Raw genomic sequence first — 16,940 nt, 5'->3', positions numbered from 1 at the left:
AAAGTATCACACTAACTGTCCTTTACCCAGAAGAAGCTTTCGTTTGAATATTTAAACATTCTTTTGCAAATCAATAATAACATTATCCTTTATTTTCCTCAAAATGGGCCTAACCAAACAAATGTAGTAGTTTGTTCTCTAACGTGTACAATTATGACATGCTTTGTACACAGACACGTACTGCATGTGCTCTGCCAAACTTATAAAAATAACTAATAATACGTATCTGCTCCCCATTTAACATCCCTGTAACTAGGATACTGGTTTAATGGGAAAATGTTACTGTAGTCATAAATAGAAGAAAAAAAGATATAATCCATTTGATATAAATTGATCATCAGCAAATCAGTTATATGTTTTGATTTCATGAAACCATTTGTAGGCCTGAAGAAGCAATATGTTATACAGAAAAAAAGGAATGACACACTGGACTTTTTTCACGTCAATTTCCACTCTAATCAGATTTTGTTTATGTTTACACATTTATTTTGATGAAAAGAACCATCACATTGGGTAAATAAGTGCTTTGGTTTTTTAAATAACACCTTTAGTGATTGAGTTTGACATCCCTGCCTTTAAACACAGCTTTCTGTTAGTGTAACATATCCTTCAGCAGTTCTGCAGCTTCTATAGCTTCAGGAATGAGGATTTACTATATTTTATCCTCTTCTCCTCTTCTCTATAACAACTATGTGACTTAACCCTAAAAATGAAAGCACACATTTCTCACACACGCAGCTAGTCATCATCATCACTTTGTCGCAAGCGATCCGCCTGAAACCTTTTGTTTGGTGCACCCAACACCTCCTTACACCAATTTAATGAAATGAAATGAGGACACCTGTTCCATGACACCTCATCTCCCCTTTGTCCCGACTAAAACACACAAACCAGTGTGTGCTCGGGCCAAGACAGCAGGCGCTTAGATCCTTTCCCTCAATCTGCCCTCCTCGTCCCTTCTCTGACATTTCCTTACTGGTCCAATAAGTACTGTATGTTCCTTGAACCTGATACACATCGACTGCTTTTCTAATCCATTCAATAACGCAACCTACATCCACTCAGTATTTGTGTCTTTCATTATTTTTGCTCCTTCTCTCTTTCTCCTTCTCTTGTGTTTTTGCCGCCCGCTTTATGAATAAGTAAATGCAGTATTTGGTTTCCCCGTCGTTAATTATTGAAGCGACAGTGATACAGGACTTGCCTCCCAGTGCACCCAGTGCACCAGACCCATGTTTTAGCTCGTTCCTAGGCAACCAGGCTGCATATAGTCAGGCATCAGTAACATCCTAATGATTCTGCTGCGCATGCGATGAGGGGGAGTGCAATTTACACACAAATCAGTTGGGTTACGATTTGCATCCTGTCACCAGGCTTAGGAGAATGAATATGTAATGTTTTTTTTCTCCCCTGTGTCTTTCACATCTTGGAAGAAGAACGTGTGTTAAATGACAATGCTATCACAACAGTTGCCTCTTATTGGAGCCGGTTACAGTGTTGTGTACCGGGGCATGTTGCCACAAAGGGCTTATTTGACTGGTGTTAATGAGGAGAGGAGTGGCTAGAGCAGGACAAGCTGGGGGTCAAAGCACGGGATGAACAAACCTGACATGACCTTGACTGGATTTGAACCTGCGCTGAACTGACGTGTAACGATAGTCATCATTGCACCAAACATTTACAAGCTGTCAAGCGGATTTTAAGCGCTCTCCGAGAGGCTCAGTGGGCACTGGGGATTTCCCCCTGCTATTGAGAAGTGGCAGCAGGGTCAATCAAAGAGTAAATAAATGATTGAGAGAATTGGCTCGGCCACAACAGCCGAGGCTACTCAGTCGATCCCGGCTATTGATCTGCAGGTAGATGGCATCAATGAGAAGCAGCAGCCGTTTAAATGAAGAATTGAAATGAAGACTTGATCGGAATAATTTAGTCCTTTAGCTCTGATGTGTTTACAAATGAGGCTTCGGCTCCTATTAGCGGCCTGTGTGTCAGGTGACCAATGTGATGTGCTCTCCAGAGGATATCTCACTGCAGCCATGAATTTAGCTGAGATACAAAGTAGCACCATGAGCCAATTAAAGGCCATGGTCACATATACGGTATCCAAGGATAAATATCGACAATTTCTGACGGAATTGTTCCGCCTCTACTCCGATCTTAAGTCTTTCACAAGCCAGCAAAGAAGGAAGACGGGTTCAAGGTTCAGCCGGCTCAGAAAAAGTAGAACAATGATAAAGCAATGGACGGAATCAGACAAAGACTGGGGAGATTAGACCCCGAACTTTAAGGTGAAAGACTCCCACCAATTGGACAAGGACACTGTGCTTTGGCTCCACTGGGTTCCAGTGACAGTGGCGGCTGGCATAAAGCATTATTAATGACCAAGGAAACTGGCCTTCAGGCTAGGCGTTAATTATATCACTGGAGAGCTGGGGGAGAGAGTGAGCACACAGGAGGGTGGGGCCATTCCCTGTGTTGTGTGTGTGTGTGTTGTGTGTGTGTGTGTGTGTGTGTGTGTGTGTGTGTGTGTGTGTGTGTGTGTGTGTGTGTGTGTGTGTGTGTGTGTGTGTGTGTGTGTGTGTGTGTGTGTGTGTGTGTGTGTGTGTGTGTGTGTGTGTGTGTGTGTGTGTGTGTGTGTGTGTGTTTTACATTGTTAAGCTATTACTGTCCTCATTTCCAAGGGAAGCCTGGTTGATGCATTGTGTTAGATTGTCTTGCCAGAAACATCAGCCCGAGACCCCATCTGATTTCTGTAATTGTCTTCCCTTCTTTTTCGTCGTCTGATCGTGTCAAGCAGCCACATTTTTTACAGAGTCTGAGTTACTGGGGAAACATTTGGTAACATCCCTTTATGCAAACCAAATCAGACTGTCCCGGGAGCCCCAGTTTAGAAGCTCCCTGCTCATTCAGTCCAGCTAACATTGCCCTGGAACTTCCTGTCTCTCCTGCTCACCAAAATAATCCATTAATTTAATTTCACTTTACTTCATTTATGTAATGAAAATTCATGCTCCGATTCAGAATTTCACATCTCTCACTAATCTAGATGTGACAGAGTTAACTGGAGAGATAATTTGGTTAGCTACAGGCTACTGTTTTCATCATTAAGCCCGTCTTAATCACCACCATCCTATTGTACACTGGCACAGACTCGCAGCCTAGTGCTCGGCCTGCCATGTGCAGGGGCTATGTTTTGTGCTGCCTGGCGCCTGCATGTGACAGTTCCGTCGGCCGTGAGCAACCCTCCGCTCCTCGCTGTCTCATAGCATCTGTGGCGTTGTTCTTTAAAGGCCGAGGGCCACTCACTGCGGATCCTCTTCAATGCGGCTCCAAGTCGGCCCTTCTCATAGTCAAATCTGCGGCCGAAGAGAGAAACGTTGGCCTAACGTGGTAGGACACAACACCAGACGAGTTTGTTTACAAGACCTGCCCCTGCTTTTACCACAGATTAGACAGGACCCAAGGATGTTAACTGTAATGTGTCACAATGTGCAGTGAAGAAAAATGTCCATCTGAAATACAGACTATAAAAGTCTTAAATATGTTATCCTAACTATGTACTTCTGTTTCAATTAAGTTTGAGTTATTTTTTTCATTCATACACATATTTCACTGTCTCCGTGTAAGTCATTCTGGGACTCTCATATTACTTCATATCTGTCGCACTTGACATTTGTCCTAATTTTTCATTCATTATGGCAATAACAAGTCCTAAATTTAACTTAAATTTAACAACACTGCAGAAACATCGGCTCCTGAAATAATGAGTCAACAAATCAATTAGCTGGCAACAAATTTAAAAACCATTGATAAGCAAAATGGCCAAATATCTGTTGGCTCCAGTAACAATTTGATGTTTTCTTTAATATTGTTAAAATCTGAATATCATTGGGCTGTGTACTGTTGTTTGAATAAAACATAAAACTTGTCACTTTGAGCTCTAGAGAGGAAGACGTTTTAATGTACACATGTTTCTCCAATGCAACCTGCCAATGGTTTGGTTTCCTAAAGGCCTTAAAAAGCTGAACATTAGCAGTTCCAAGCTCTGTAAATGTGAAGGTGTGATGCTTTTCAATGTTTTCCATCAATATCAAATGAATATCTTTGGGTTTTGCATTGTTGGTCTGACAAAATAAGCAATTTGAAGACTCGTGCTCTGGGAAACTGTGACAGACATTTTTGATTATTCTCACACAATGACTTGATCAAAAGTAGTCATCACTTGCAGCTCTACTTTCATCACTCAAAGCTTTGTGTTAGTAATTTTCACTCTAATCACTTTGTCATTGTCAAGATCTGAGTTTGCTGAGAATGACATTCCCTTTTCTGTAACATCCAACCAACAAACATCCCTCCATCGACTAACTTTATCTTTTTCCTCCACACACCAGTGTTCAGGGAGCCCTACACAGTCCGTGTGGCCGACCAGCGCTCCATGCGGGGTAATGTTGCTGTGTTCAAGTGCCTCATCCCCTCAGCCGTCCAGGAGTACGTCAGTGTGGTGTCTTGGGAGAAAGATACTGTCTCCATCATCCCAGGTAGGAAATTCAGACACTCTCCTTTTGCCGTACTGCCTTTCTTGCTGAAATGTTCTCTCTTTTCAAACTCCCATTCGCACCACCACGCAGGTTTTATTTGGAAAGCAAAAATGATCTAATGTCATTCCAATATCTCAGCGGACTCCGTAGCATTTCCCCCGAGAGAAATGAGAAACATCTCCTGTTTTTGTCCCAAACCACAAATAACCAGAGCCCTGTCAGTGTCTTCAAAGAAATGGGGTTTTCTTTCCAATCTTATCGTAATGGAGATTTCCTCCTCATTTGCCCCGTTTGTTGACAGCCTTTAATCGACCCTTATCAATTTATTGGTGTCACCGACGTCTCCTGCTTTGTCACTGAGAGAAGATGGAGGAAGGTTTAAAAGAATGGTCCAATCATTCAAGTCTGAGGAAATGGCCTTTGCCTGGCACATGGCTCTTCACTCACCAACTGTGGTTAATAGCTGCGTTACAGGGATAAATCAGACATTAGTAGACATGTGCGGTGTGAGTGAGTAAGTTTGTGTTCCTGTACCTATATCTTTGTGAGGACCATTTTAAGCATAGACCATAAAAAGTGAGGACATTTTGATCGTTCCTCACTTTTTCACTGGACTGGTTGAGGGTTAAGACTTGGTTTTAGGGTTTGGTTACAATTGGGTTTAGGTTAGGGTTAGGGCTGGCCGGCTGGGGTAAGGCATTTAGTTTGAATGCTTAAGGTTAGGGAAAGGGCCAAGGGGTTGTATTATGTCAATGAGTGTCCTCACTAAGATAGAAGTACACAAGTGTGTGTGTGTGGGTGGGCTTGGGGGGATCTAATTTGATGAGTGATAGATCTGTTTAACTGCTCATCACAGTCGCCCAAAAGAGAGCAGCCACACCTTGAGGGCTCTTCTGTGTCTGGAGCTGCTCTCCTCTTTTCAAATCATTTGCTCTTTCCCTGAAGAATGATAATATCAGTTTGAAAGTGAGACTCCTACATGCTGCTGCATGTCTGTGTATTGGTGCTTATGTGTGTTGTGCATATCTGTGTGTGTGCGTGTGTGCGCTGGCTTGTGCAGTGTTAACATTTGCTCCGCGGAGCGATGGCAAATTGCAGGGTGTCAGATGAGACTGTTTAGGTCAGATGATACGTACTGCGCCCTCTGCCCCTTATCTCGCTCTCTGATACCGAGCAGCCCTTTCATCTCTCTCAATAGTGTGCGTGCGTCTGCATTTGTGTGCCTTTGTATGGCTCTGTCCTTCACACGGGAGCACTCATTGATCCAGCACAGCTGTAGTGTTTGTGCATGTGTGTGTGCGTGCGTGCGTGCATACGTGCGTGGTTGTGTATGTGTGTGGCCTGAGGGGGGTTTCCAGTCTGGATCGATAAAGCTTGCTGTTGGATTCCCCTCGCTCTTGTCACGGATCCCTCAGTGTGAGAGTGGTGAGACCGAGCCAGTCTGTTTGACTGATAGCTCCATGCATCAGAGTGTGTGTTTGTGTGTGTGTGTGTGTGTGTGTGTACAAGTCACTGTATCATGGCTGTGTGGTAAGAGCTCAGTGGGAGTATGTTATTGATCAGCTGATGGACACGTTGGGTAAAACATGCACATATGAACTAGCGTGTGTGTTAGAATGAGCCCACACACATGTTTACATGAGTAGCTTTCTGTGACTAAGCTCATCAGTTTATGATGAGCTTTAATTCAAAAAGGCTTTCTGATATTTTTAACCCTGGGACTATAATACAATACAGTTTGTTTAGAGAATATGCTTAGTAATCATTTTATGTGAGAATAAGGTAAAGATTAAAAAGTTTATATTTGGATCATTTTGATTTTGATTACATTTATTTATTCTTATTGTTTATTCTGAAATATATTGTTAAACATTGTTGTTAGATGATAATGGGTTATAAGCACAAAAATAATAATCAATTAATAATACATTTTAAGGCCTCAGATAATGCAGAAAATGCCAGGCATGCAAATCTATGTACCGATCCGCTACCATGTCTTCAAAGTGTAATATTTTTACCCAGATAAAACAGCAATTTTCTTTTTTCCAGAAAACATTTCTTCTTTTCTTCGCAGCGGCCCCGAAGCAGCAGTTGTGCTTTGCTGCCACTGTTGTCAGAGTGGTGAAAAGGAGTGATTTCCGGTGGTGTAGCGTTAACCAATTTCAGCAATTTGATAACAAGTTCCAAGTTTCAAGGGCTGGCACTTGATTTATTCAGTTGCTTTTGCACCATTTTACACTGTTACTGTTAAGTTTAAAACCTAAAAGGTCTTCATTTTTTAAAACTGAGGCCGCACTTAGACAGTTGTTAAAAGGAAGTAATAGTTCTGTATTTCTAGATTTGTTTAGTGTTTTCTTAAGTTATTTAGATAATAAAATAAGTTCCTTGGCATCCTATCTCTGAATTTAATTGTTTGTCAATAACCTGAGCCAGGTCTTACGACAATAATAACGATCATCACTTCCATAAAGAGTTGGTTGGAAGCATATAAAATAACTTTTATTATTTTAAATGTACTCATATGGGATAAGTACTCAGAAATCGGCTCATACAATAAGTTCAGGTATTGGTAGCGCCTTTGTGAAGACAATGGTACAGAAACATCTCCAGTTGTAAATACATATTTTGGGGATTACAAGAACACAAATATCTGGCGTTATTGATATGATATTTTAAAGATACAATAAATGGATTAATGAATTAAATAATCGTCAGGTTATTCGATGATACCATTAATTGCACCACAACGTCTGGATTTGCATTTGAGAACGTTTGAGAGCTTTTTTCATCCTCTCTCTCCCTCTCTGTTTTCTCTCTCTCTCTCTTTCCTCTCCGCAGTGCTGATGAATAGGTCTTATTAGTTACACAGTGCTCCTCTTCTCTCCATCCGTCTTTGGCTCCAAGCCTCCTCTCTTCTCTCTCCCTCCCTGGTACAGACTGGTGGCCTGTGTCAGAACCATGGCCTCACTTAGACGTATACACGCGGACTGCAGAGTGCACGTGTCCACCCCCTCCCACCACACTAAACTCCACATACTTCATCCACCTATTCATCCATCCATCCAACCACTTTACCTATCAGCTGCCGGTAGCATGCACAGCTCCGTCTCTTTCGATGGCACTCGAGATGCTCTAGTGGTTCTCCATTTATTAGGGACAGTGCATGCCAAGGTATTGGCTTGACAGGATGACACATGTCATACCGACGGCCGTGTTGGTCAATAAAGCTGAGTTTGAATGGGCTCTGATGAAGAGGCAGGAGGGTGCTTGCTGACAGCTGGCCTCGCTGCGAGACGACCCTGCCTGGGTGTCGTGTCACTATTTGACAGCCAGATCTGTTTGCGTTCAAGGAGCGACAGTGGGGGGGGGGGGGGGGGTTCGACGGAGAGAGAGACAGACAGTCAAACAGAGTTGAGCTTTGTGTTTTGACTGGCTCTCCTGGTTTTCTACTCCCATGTCATACCTCCCCTTCTCCTGCTATCTCTCTATCTCGCCATGTCTCTCCCTCTAATTGATGGTTTGCTGGTGTTGCTGTCGGTTAGAGGATTAGCATTTGTTTGCTTGTCAGTTAGGGAACTGAAAGAGGATGCTCCGCTGACGGATGTGTATGAAGGAACTTCATCTGTGTGTGTTCGTGGCTGTGTGTGTGCATGCGGGTGCATGTGTGTGCATGTCACTTTGTTGGTATCCATCTCCTCCTCCAGCTGGAGCTTAAAACAGTGTGAGTTTTATCTGGTCGCCATGGTAACGGGTGCGAACCGGCGGGCGGAATGAGGAAGGTGTGAGGATGCATCGCTGCCTGATTTTTATTAGTGCATCAGCACGGCTCAACTCTGAAACACACACACACACACACACAGACACACGCACACACACACAGAGAGACAAGAAGACATAGCTGCATCTTTCTATCCTTCTTTATTTGATTGCAGTTTTATAAGTTCATAATTTCATGGTGTGTGTGTCTTTTTATTTACACTTTGTGCATATGCAACACCAATAAATGGCCGATGATGCTATTGCAGATGCATCTATCAATCTCTCCCTATGGTTGCTTTACATTGTGTCTAATTTTGTCAAAAAAAAATCTCTGCTGTTAATTGCACGTTATGTTTTTTTTCTTAGATTCCATAGACACAAACATAATACTGCTGTGCTTCACATAACATGTTGTGGTTAAAGAAAAAAACTGGGGACAACTGAATGTCATGCTAGATTACATGTTAAGGAAAACATTGACATTATTATAATATTATTTACATTTTAATAAAATAATACAAAATAGATTACAGTTTTAACAATTCCAGTCATAACTTTGTGAAAAGTTTCTATGGACAATCAGTAGATGACTCACAATCCTCTGCTACATCACATGAAGGCACTTCAGCAATTGGAGAACAATTCATTCGAATGATACAAAGTGATAGATGGATGGATTTATTGATCAATGATCTATTCATTGAGTCATTGATTAGTTCATATGATGAGAATTAAGGGAAAAGAGGGAGTGGAAAACGTGTGACGTCCTTATTTTTGAATTCATTGACTGAGCTTGTTTAATCCCCCCTTTCTCTTTCACACACACTGCCTCCTTTTCTCTCTCCCTCTCTCCCTCTCTCTCTCTCTCTCTGTGAAGTGTAGCGTCACCACAGCTGCTGCAGCTTCTGTCCCAGTCTCCATTTTGTCGCCACTCTGCAGAGGCCCTACACTCTCGCCAGACCCCTCTGTTTATCCACTCTTCTCTTAACTTCATCCCTCTCTCAGCCTCCTTTCCTGGAGGCACTTATTAGGCGACGGTGAAGTGACAAAGCATCGTCTTTTTCCTTCCACTCCATCAAACCTGAAAGTGAACAACGGACAGGCCCCCCAAAAAATGGCAGAATAGGCAGAAAAAGAAAGACAAAGTGGCGCAAAAGCATGACATGCTGAATTATGCAGATGGTAAAGTGGGCATAGGATGGAGAGGATGATGGAATGAGGTGGGTAGGTATATGAGGACATGTGAGAGGATGGGCAGATGGACAAAGAGAGAGGTGTGTCTGCGTGGCTTTCTTGCTGTCCCCAGCACCCCAGGGAGGAAGAGGAGGCCATGGGGCTCTAAAGCCGCTGGGTCCTGCCATTAAAGATGCATCTGACAAGTGCTTAATGCCCCCCCCACCTACACTCTCTCCTCCATCTCTCTTTCTCCTTTCGAGTTTTTTATTCATCTCTGGTAGTATTTGACCATTAAACATTACACACATCATGCGCATCAATGTGTGTTTGTCTTTGGGAAGGGGGCAGGTTGTACCTCGAGTGAGAGAGGGGGGCCGGGGGTTGCAGTGCAGGGGAAATGGTTGGTGTTTACTTATTGATGTGTGTTTATGGGCTGTGGTTTGTGCGAGTTTGTGTGAACCTGGCAGTGATGCGTGTTAGGTTGGGTTATTTATTCAGCACTCGTGTTTGGATGTTTTACAGAGAGAACAGGTGCAGAGCGACTCTGAGCCCGCTCTGTTTGAGCGGACCGCTCTGTGTGTGTGTGTGTGTGAGTGTGTATGTGTGTGTTAGTGAGACAGATACAGACAGAGAGTAAGACACAGGGGCATTCACTGCTGTCCAGGCACTGATAGGGCCTGCAATGTTTATTTGTGAGGACGATTTGAGTGTTGATGATATGTAGCTTTCAAGGTCCCCTGAGACACAAATGTCCACGTATAAGACAGACAGGCAGACAGGCAGACAGGCAGACAGGCAGACAGGCAGACAGGCAGGCAGGCAGGCAGGCAGGCAGGCAGACAGACAGACAGACAGACAGACAGACAGACAGACAGACAGACAGACAGACAGACAGACAGACAGACAGACAGACAGACAGACAGACAGACAGACAGACAGACAGACAGACAGACAGACAGACAGACAGACAGACAGACAGACACAGGAACATGGATGTTCTGTGTAGAGATTGAAATCGTGGGAGAGATGGAGGGATATTGAAGAAGGAAGGGAGGTGGAAAGTGAGAGAAGGCTGTGCACGAGGAGAATTTCAATGGCACTCCAATCATGCAGGCAGTCTCGTTAGCCCAGGGAACATTTGCATAGTGCTTCAGCGAATTCATTTGGCCTTACTCAGAGAAGATGGCTCCCTTTCCTCTCTGCTAGTTAGTTATTCATTAACCACATGCGGCCAAGGTGCGCGAGTGCACGCATGCGAAGTTGAGTCTGTGCTTCTGTTTTGTTTCTGACCAAACGCTTTTGATTGATTTAATTTTCCTTTTCTAATACTGCATTTTCTCTGTGATTTGTGAGAAGAGCTTTGCCTGCTGTGTTTGCAGCGCGGCAGTGCGTCAGCACCTCATAGCGAAATGATTACGTGCCTCGTCGTCTCCTCCTGCATGTACACTTACAGTGGTATTGTCAGTACATGTCAGCAGACAGAATCGCTGTCAGATATTTTGCCAAATGCGGAACAAACGTCAGAGCATTACTCATCCCCCAACGTGATCTCCTCGCCAACACCCACTTCCTCAAACGCTAAGGCTGTGCCTCAACTTTGTGTATCACTGCTCAGTCCTCCCCCTCCTCCCCCCAGCCCTAGGAACTAATTAGGGAAAATACATGACGGGGGTTCAGACAATCAGATCTATACTTGAGGCCATCACTAATGGGGATCATGACTTGCCTAAAAAAGCACGTCACTTGTAGGGCGGGGTAGGATTGAGTCTGTGTGTCGGGGTTGGTGTGTGCAGGGGGGGCGGGAGGTGTTGCCAGCGAGGAAGCAGAGCCAGTAAGTGAAGATGACACACATAATGAAGAATACAGTGGATGTGTTATTCTAATTATCCCACTGACACCGCCTTGCAATCTAATATTGTTTGACAGTGCACAGCATCCATGAGGTGTGTCTGTGTGTGTCTGTGTGTGTCTGTGTGTGTCTGTGTGTGTGTGTGTGTGTGTCTGTGTGTGTGTCTGTGTGTGGTGTGTGGTGTGTGTATGCACTTTTGTATGTGTGTGCATTGATTTGTGTTCGTGTGAATTTGCAGCAATGCATCTGTTAGAGTCTGACACTGTTTGTCACGTGTGCTCGAGCTGAAATGTGAATTTGTTTTGTGAAATTAAAATAGCTTTAGCTTTCAGTCAGTTGATCCAGATAAACTGTCCACCATACTTTTGTCTTTCATATATTTCACATGTAAGAAAATTAAATTATATTATACATTATATGTATTAAATTGTAAGCACCCTTGAAAAATGTGTTTCCTCAATTTTATAATTTTGAAATTGCAACTTTTTAGAGTAAACATCAAGGTGCTGTGGATGAATATCTCACCCAAAATATATAACGAATTAAAACCAGCCTTATGGAGCAAAGTTATTATTATTTATGAAAACTGAATATCAAGCTTAGTTAAATTGTGATTAATTGTTGTTCATTAATATATCTTAAAAAAAACCTGCAGATTAATTGATAACTACAACACACACATATTTAGCTTTCGACAAGGAGCTCTGCAGACACTGCAATGTCAAGCAAATAATGAATTTGAGGACTATGATTTTATCATTCCACGCTTAGAGGTTGACCAACAGGTCGAAACCTTTCACTAATAAACAGAGAGAAAGAAACAGACTGGAGCGTCTGTGTGTGTTAGTGTGGTCGCAGCCATGCATGTGTTTGTGCATATTTGTGTTTTAGTGGCGTGGTGGGGGCAGGGTAATATGAGAGATATCCTGTTCCAACACATCCCCTCTGGAGCCGACTTAATGACCCGTGACCTGAAGATGTACAGTACATGCTAGGGAAGAATGGAGGGGAGCTGAGGAGAGACGGCCTGAAAGGAGGAGAAGGAGGAGGAAAAGGAAGTGGGCCGAGGAAACAGGAACAAAATGGATGAAAACTGCAGCAAAAAAAACGAATGAGAGATGCAAATGCATCAGTCTCTCTCTCCCTTCGCTCTCTCCCTCGCTCTCACTTCTTCTCTCTCTGGGATGTTTCCTTATCCGACGACATTCATATCCATCAGCCGCCGGTGCTCCGCCTCTTACCTCTCTTTGTCCATCTTTCACCCACTTTTCCTTGTTCATTTCTTTCAACGGGTCCATAGATCACAGCTAATCAAAGACAGGATGGAGACAGCCAACAGAGCTCTGACACGCAGCGCACAATGGACACAGGCAGACACGGCAAGGGAAAGATAGGGAGCCTCAAAGTGAAGGAAGGACAGAGGGATGGAAGTAGAATAACTCAGTAGGGAAGTGAGCTGAAGACAGGTGAAACAGATTGGCACAAATTACCTGTGCTCCCCTTTTTATTTGAGTTCTGCTTAAATTTCCTCTCCCCTTTTTCCAGTCATCTATTTATTTAAATGAATTTCTGATGCAGTTTTTCCTATACTGCTTTCACACTCCCACCCCACTCAATCAAAACCGAGTCGCTACCTTTGTGTGTCTTTGTGGAGACGTGATCGTGTCTGTCATAGGCTGCTTTAGAGGTGAGGCAAGTGATTCAGGGTGTTGATATTTAAACTCAACTCTGAGACCACTTTTTCTGGACGTCCTCCCTATCCCTCAATAGTAGAAAATAGAGGATTGATTACATTACTTTGTTTCCCACAAAATTTATTATAAAAAAACTATTCTATGGTTGGAACGGGGCTGCACGCTCAGGATAGTCACTCTCAAGCACAACATATTCCAATTGACAGTTGTACACTTACACAAGAATTTGGGCTCTTAGTTCAGCGGCCTCCGTCTTGCTCCCATTGCCCCTTCAACCCACCCTGCCCATTGGCACTGACGGTGGAACAGTGCTGTGCGGTTCGAGTCCACCGCATCCACCTTTCTTTCTTACCCAAGTAAAAAACTAGGCCTGTGTATTTAAACTGTATATTTTCCATCACACACACGGCACGTACACAGCTCGAAGACTGCAAGGAGCTATGAGCAGAATTTGACAGAAGTGTGTATTGGATTAAAGTCGCTTACGTCACCTTTAAGGCTAAAGACCAGTCGATGTAGTACAAAAAACATGATCCCAATTGGAGAAATAAGTGATTTTAAGTGTTAGGTTAAGTTCATGGTTAAGAGTAAATCTCTTAGAAATGAATGAACCTGTATGTCCCCAGAAGTGACCTACGATTGTGTGTGTGTGTGTGTGTGTGTGTGTGTGTGTGTGTGTGTGTGTGTGTGTGTGTGTGTGTGTGTGTGTGTGTGTGTGTGTGTGTGTGTGTGTGTGTGTGTGTGTGTGTGTGTGTGTGTGTGTGTGTGTGTGTGTGTGTGTGTGTGTGTGTGTGTGTGTGTGTGTGTGTGTTTGTTTGTGTGTGTGTGTGCCCTCACTGACCTCCCCTGTGAGCAATGGTATCTCTATGCTTTATTAATAGCTAATCAATGGGCTCTCAGGGATGTATAAGATGCCCTGAGGACTCCCACAAGACATATGCCGGCACATCAGCACACACAACACACAGACACAAACCAATAGTTCATAGGAGCCAGTATAACACGTGTAAAGGTTGTTTTGACACTCGTTTTTATTTTCTCATTATGTTTCTATGCTGGCACTGCTTCAAAATGATTGGGCAGCTTGTATCCATAATAGACAGTTTCAGATTTGTCCTTGATGATCCCTAAATTGTTTTTGTTTGCATCACAAATGCACTCTCACTCTCTCCTTTACCGCCGCCTCCGAAGGTTCTCTTGCTGCTTGACTTGACATTTATTCCTCTCAAGCTCTTATCAGAACCACCTGACCACTTCTTGTTTTGCATCATTATTTTTCCTTCCCTTTTCTGCTATTTCCAGCGTGCCTGCCCTCTTCCTATTCTTCCCTCACCTACTTATTTTCTCTCCGCTCAGCTCTCACTTTCTGTATGGTATTTTGAAAGTGCAGTCTGTTATTTTTTTTCTTCCTGTCTGTTTTGTTGATGTCCATAGCGTAGCCATTGTTTTACAATGCCCAGGGCAATGCAAGTTTTCTGTTCCTCTCACTCTGTCTCACTGGAGACATGTTTGAAAACAGCAATGTGAGTTTTAAACACATCTTGGGAGAAATTCTCCACCTTTCTCCTCTCCTTCTTAGTCACCCCTCTCTGAGCGATTGGCACACTCTTTACATTCTGTGCTACATGTGCATGAATATCACTCCTCAAAACACATGTAAAGATGTAACATGTAACAATCTTTCATTAAAGCGGACAAGATTGAAGTTGTACATTTTGATGAGGTTTGCACTCACACCATTCAAAATGTTTCCAACAGTGGTTGAATGGAGAGAAATCCACGATGTATTGTAAGGAAAAACACACAGCTAGCCAGTTAGCTAGTAGGCTGCCTTTTCCTTCCACTGTTGTATTGGTAACTTGTAATGGATCCTGATTATTCTTTTGCTACTCATTTTGTCACTGAAACTCTCACAGCAATGTGCAAACATACAGTAGAACAAGTGACTCAACAAGCCTACGGCTCAAGGTTGTAAAGACAACAACTCCCATGATCCCACGCTGCTTCAAGGTGTTTTGTTACTGTTTTGATTTTGAGACCACTAATGGCCGAAGTTACATATTTTTTATGATGATATATCCATATACTTAAATTCTCAAAGTTTGTTTGCTATTGTGTGTGAATTTCATAGCCTTTATACAGCTTTCATCTCCAGGTACATTCATACATTCATTCACCAAAGATACACATCTTTAAAAATGATTTGATAATTTTTACTTTCATGTATCTAAATATTTCCACAGGCCCACTTGTATGTGATTGCGACAGACTTATGAGTTCTAATTGTAGCAGGGTGATATTTGTCGGATGGAATTAAAGTAGCTGCAGTGCCAGTGTTCATGTTTGGGGAACATGGCATCCAGTGACTGGACTGTGTGACTCACTGATGTGATTTTAATGTTTTTCACAGAGGAATAAGTTATATTTGGATTTGGTCTAAGCCGACTATTGTTGGATTTATATCCAGCATTTTCACAGAAGGTTTTGGTGTCCACACTCATTTCATGATGATGACATGACATCCAGGACTCATAACCAAGAAATACTCATAACCCCTTAAATATACCACGTATTTTTTTACATATCTGATTATTTAGAGAGGCTGAGAGGTGCTGGTAAAACATGATGTGGTTGAACAGATACTGGGCTTTCATTCTTAGACATGAGTTGTTGAGCCTCATAATTTAATGGACATATATGGGAGGTTTCAATCTCCCCATCTAACTCTTGTCAAGAATGTAAAAAGTCATGAGGATCCATAATAATTTGAAGTAGGGTAACAAGCTGCCGTGGCTGACCCGGAAGCTTCCTCTCCTCAACTGTGTCAAAATAGAAACCTGACTCACTTTTTTACTTGACCACTAGTCACACCCACATCCACCTGCCCTTTGACTAAAATGTGTTTGTTTGTTTTTGTGTTTGTGTTTGAGTGTCTGCATATGTGAGAGAAAGGCATGGAGAGAAGAAAAGTCTTTTTTTACATCTGAGCTTAGCTGACTAAAGCTCCCAGAAGACAAAGGAAGGGGAGGAGATGAGAGCTGGTAGAAAGAGTATGGAGGAAAAAGAGAATGGAATTTGAATCTCATATACATTTCAGTTGAAATTCTCTCTGGAGTTGGCCTAGCACAAACACACACATACACACACACACACACACACACACACACACACACACACACACACACACAGAGGTTTATACTTCTATCTTAGTGAGGACACTCATTGGCATAATGCATTCACTAGCCCCTTACCCGTACCCTCCAAAACAAATGCCTTAAACTAAACCTTATTCTAACCCTAACCCTAAAACCAAGTCTTAATCCCAAAACAGTCCATTAAAGGTGAGTCACAAAGTGAGGACCGGCCAAAAGGTCACCTTCATCATATTATAATTTTCTTATCATCATTTAGACTTAAAACCAGCTGACAGTGCCAAACAACTGTTTTATTGTGAGAGTTTTCTTTCCCCCAAATTCTAATTTGATCCTTAAAACAAAGTCCTAACACTCCAATACACCTGTGAAGTTTTGAGGACAGGCTAAAAGGCTGGCTAATCTATCAGATCAATAACTCAAACCAGTCTTAACAAAGATAGACAATAGAAGCACAAGTACAGATCCCCACCATCCCCCTCCCCACTCTCCTGGACAAAACTCTTGTGTATGAGCACAGATTGACAGTTGAGTGCTCGCACTACAGCTCATTCATCCTTGTTGACTACATCTCTGCTGTCAAGTTGAAAATACAATGTATGTCATATGCAGCCTCTCCTCAAGATAAAACGTGCTGTTTATAAATACAGTTGTTTGCACACGTAAATACCACAAATACAGTATTAGGAGCGACAATACAGAAAGATTGGGAAGAAAATCTCAAAATGAAGGCACTTAATGATTTGTACTGGTGCTCTCTCTCCTAACTCAT

General features: G+C 42.7%; 1 protein-coding gene across 3 annotated transcripts in view; it reads left to right on the top strand.

The window, feature by feature from the left end:
- LOC128439888 (cell adhesion molecule DSCAML1) overlaps positions 1 to 16,940 on the top strand; it is a 93,422-nt gene that overhangs the window by 12,939 nt on the left and 63,543 nt on the right. For all 3 annotated transcript variants that reach the window (XM_053422384.1, XM_053422383.1, XM_053422385.1), the window contains exon 3: positions 4,392 to 4,538. In XM_053422384.1, coding sequence (XP_053278359.1) covers positions 4,392 to 4,538 — 147 coding nt within the window. The remainder of the gene's footprint in view (positions 1 to 4,391; positions 4,539 to 16,940) is intronic.

The sequence above is a fragment of the Pleuronectes platessa genome, chromosome 5 (genome assembly GCF_947347685.1).
Source record: "Pleuronectes platessa chromosome 5, fPlePla1.1, whole genome shotgun sequence".
NCBI classification, from domain to species: domain Eukaryota; kingdom Metazoa; phylum Chordata; class Actinopteri; order Pleuronectiformes; family Pleuronectidae; genus Pleuronectes; species Pleuronectes platessa.
The sequence above is the reverse complement of the archived record's forward strand: the minus strand, read 5'-3'. Positions and strand labels throughout refer to the sequence as shown.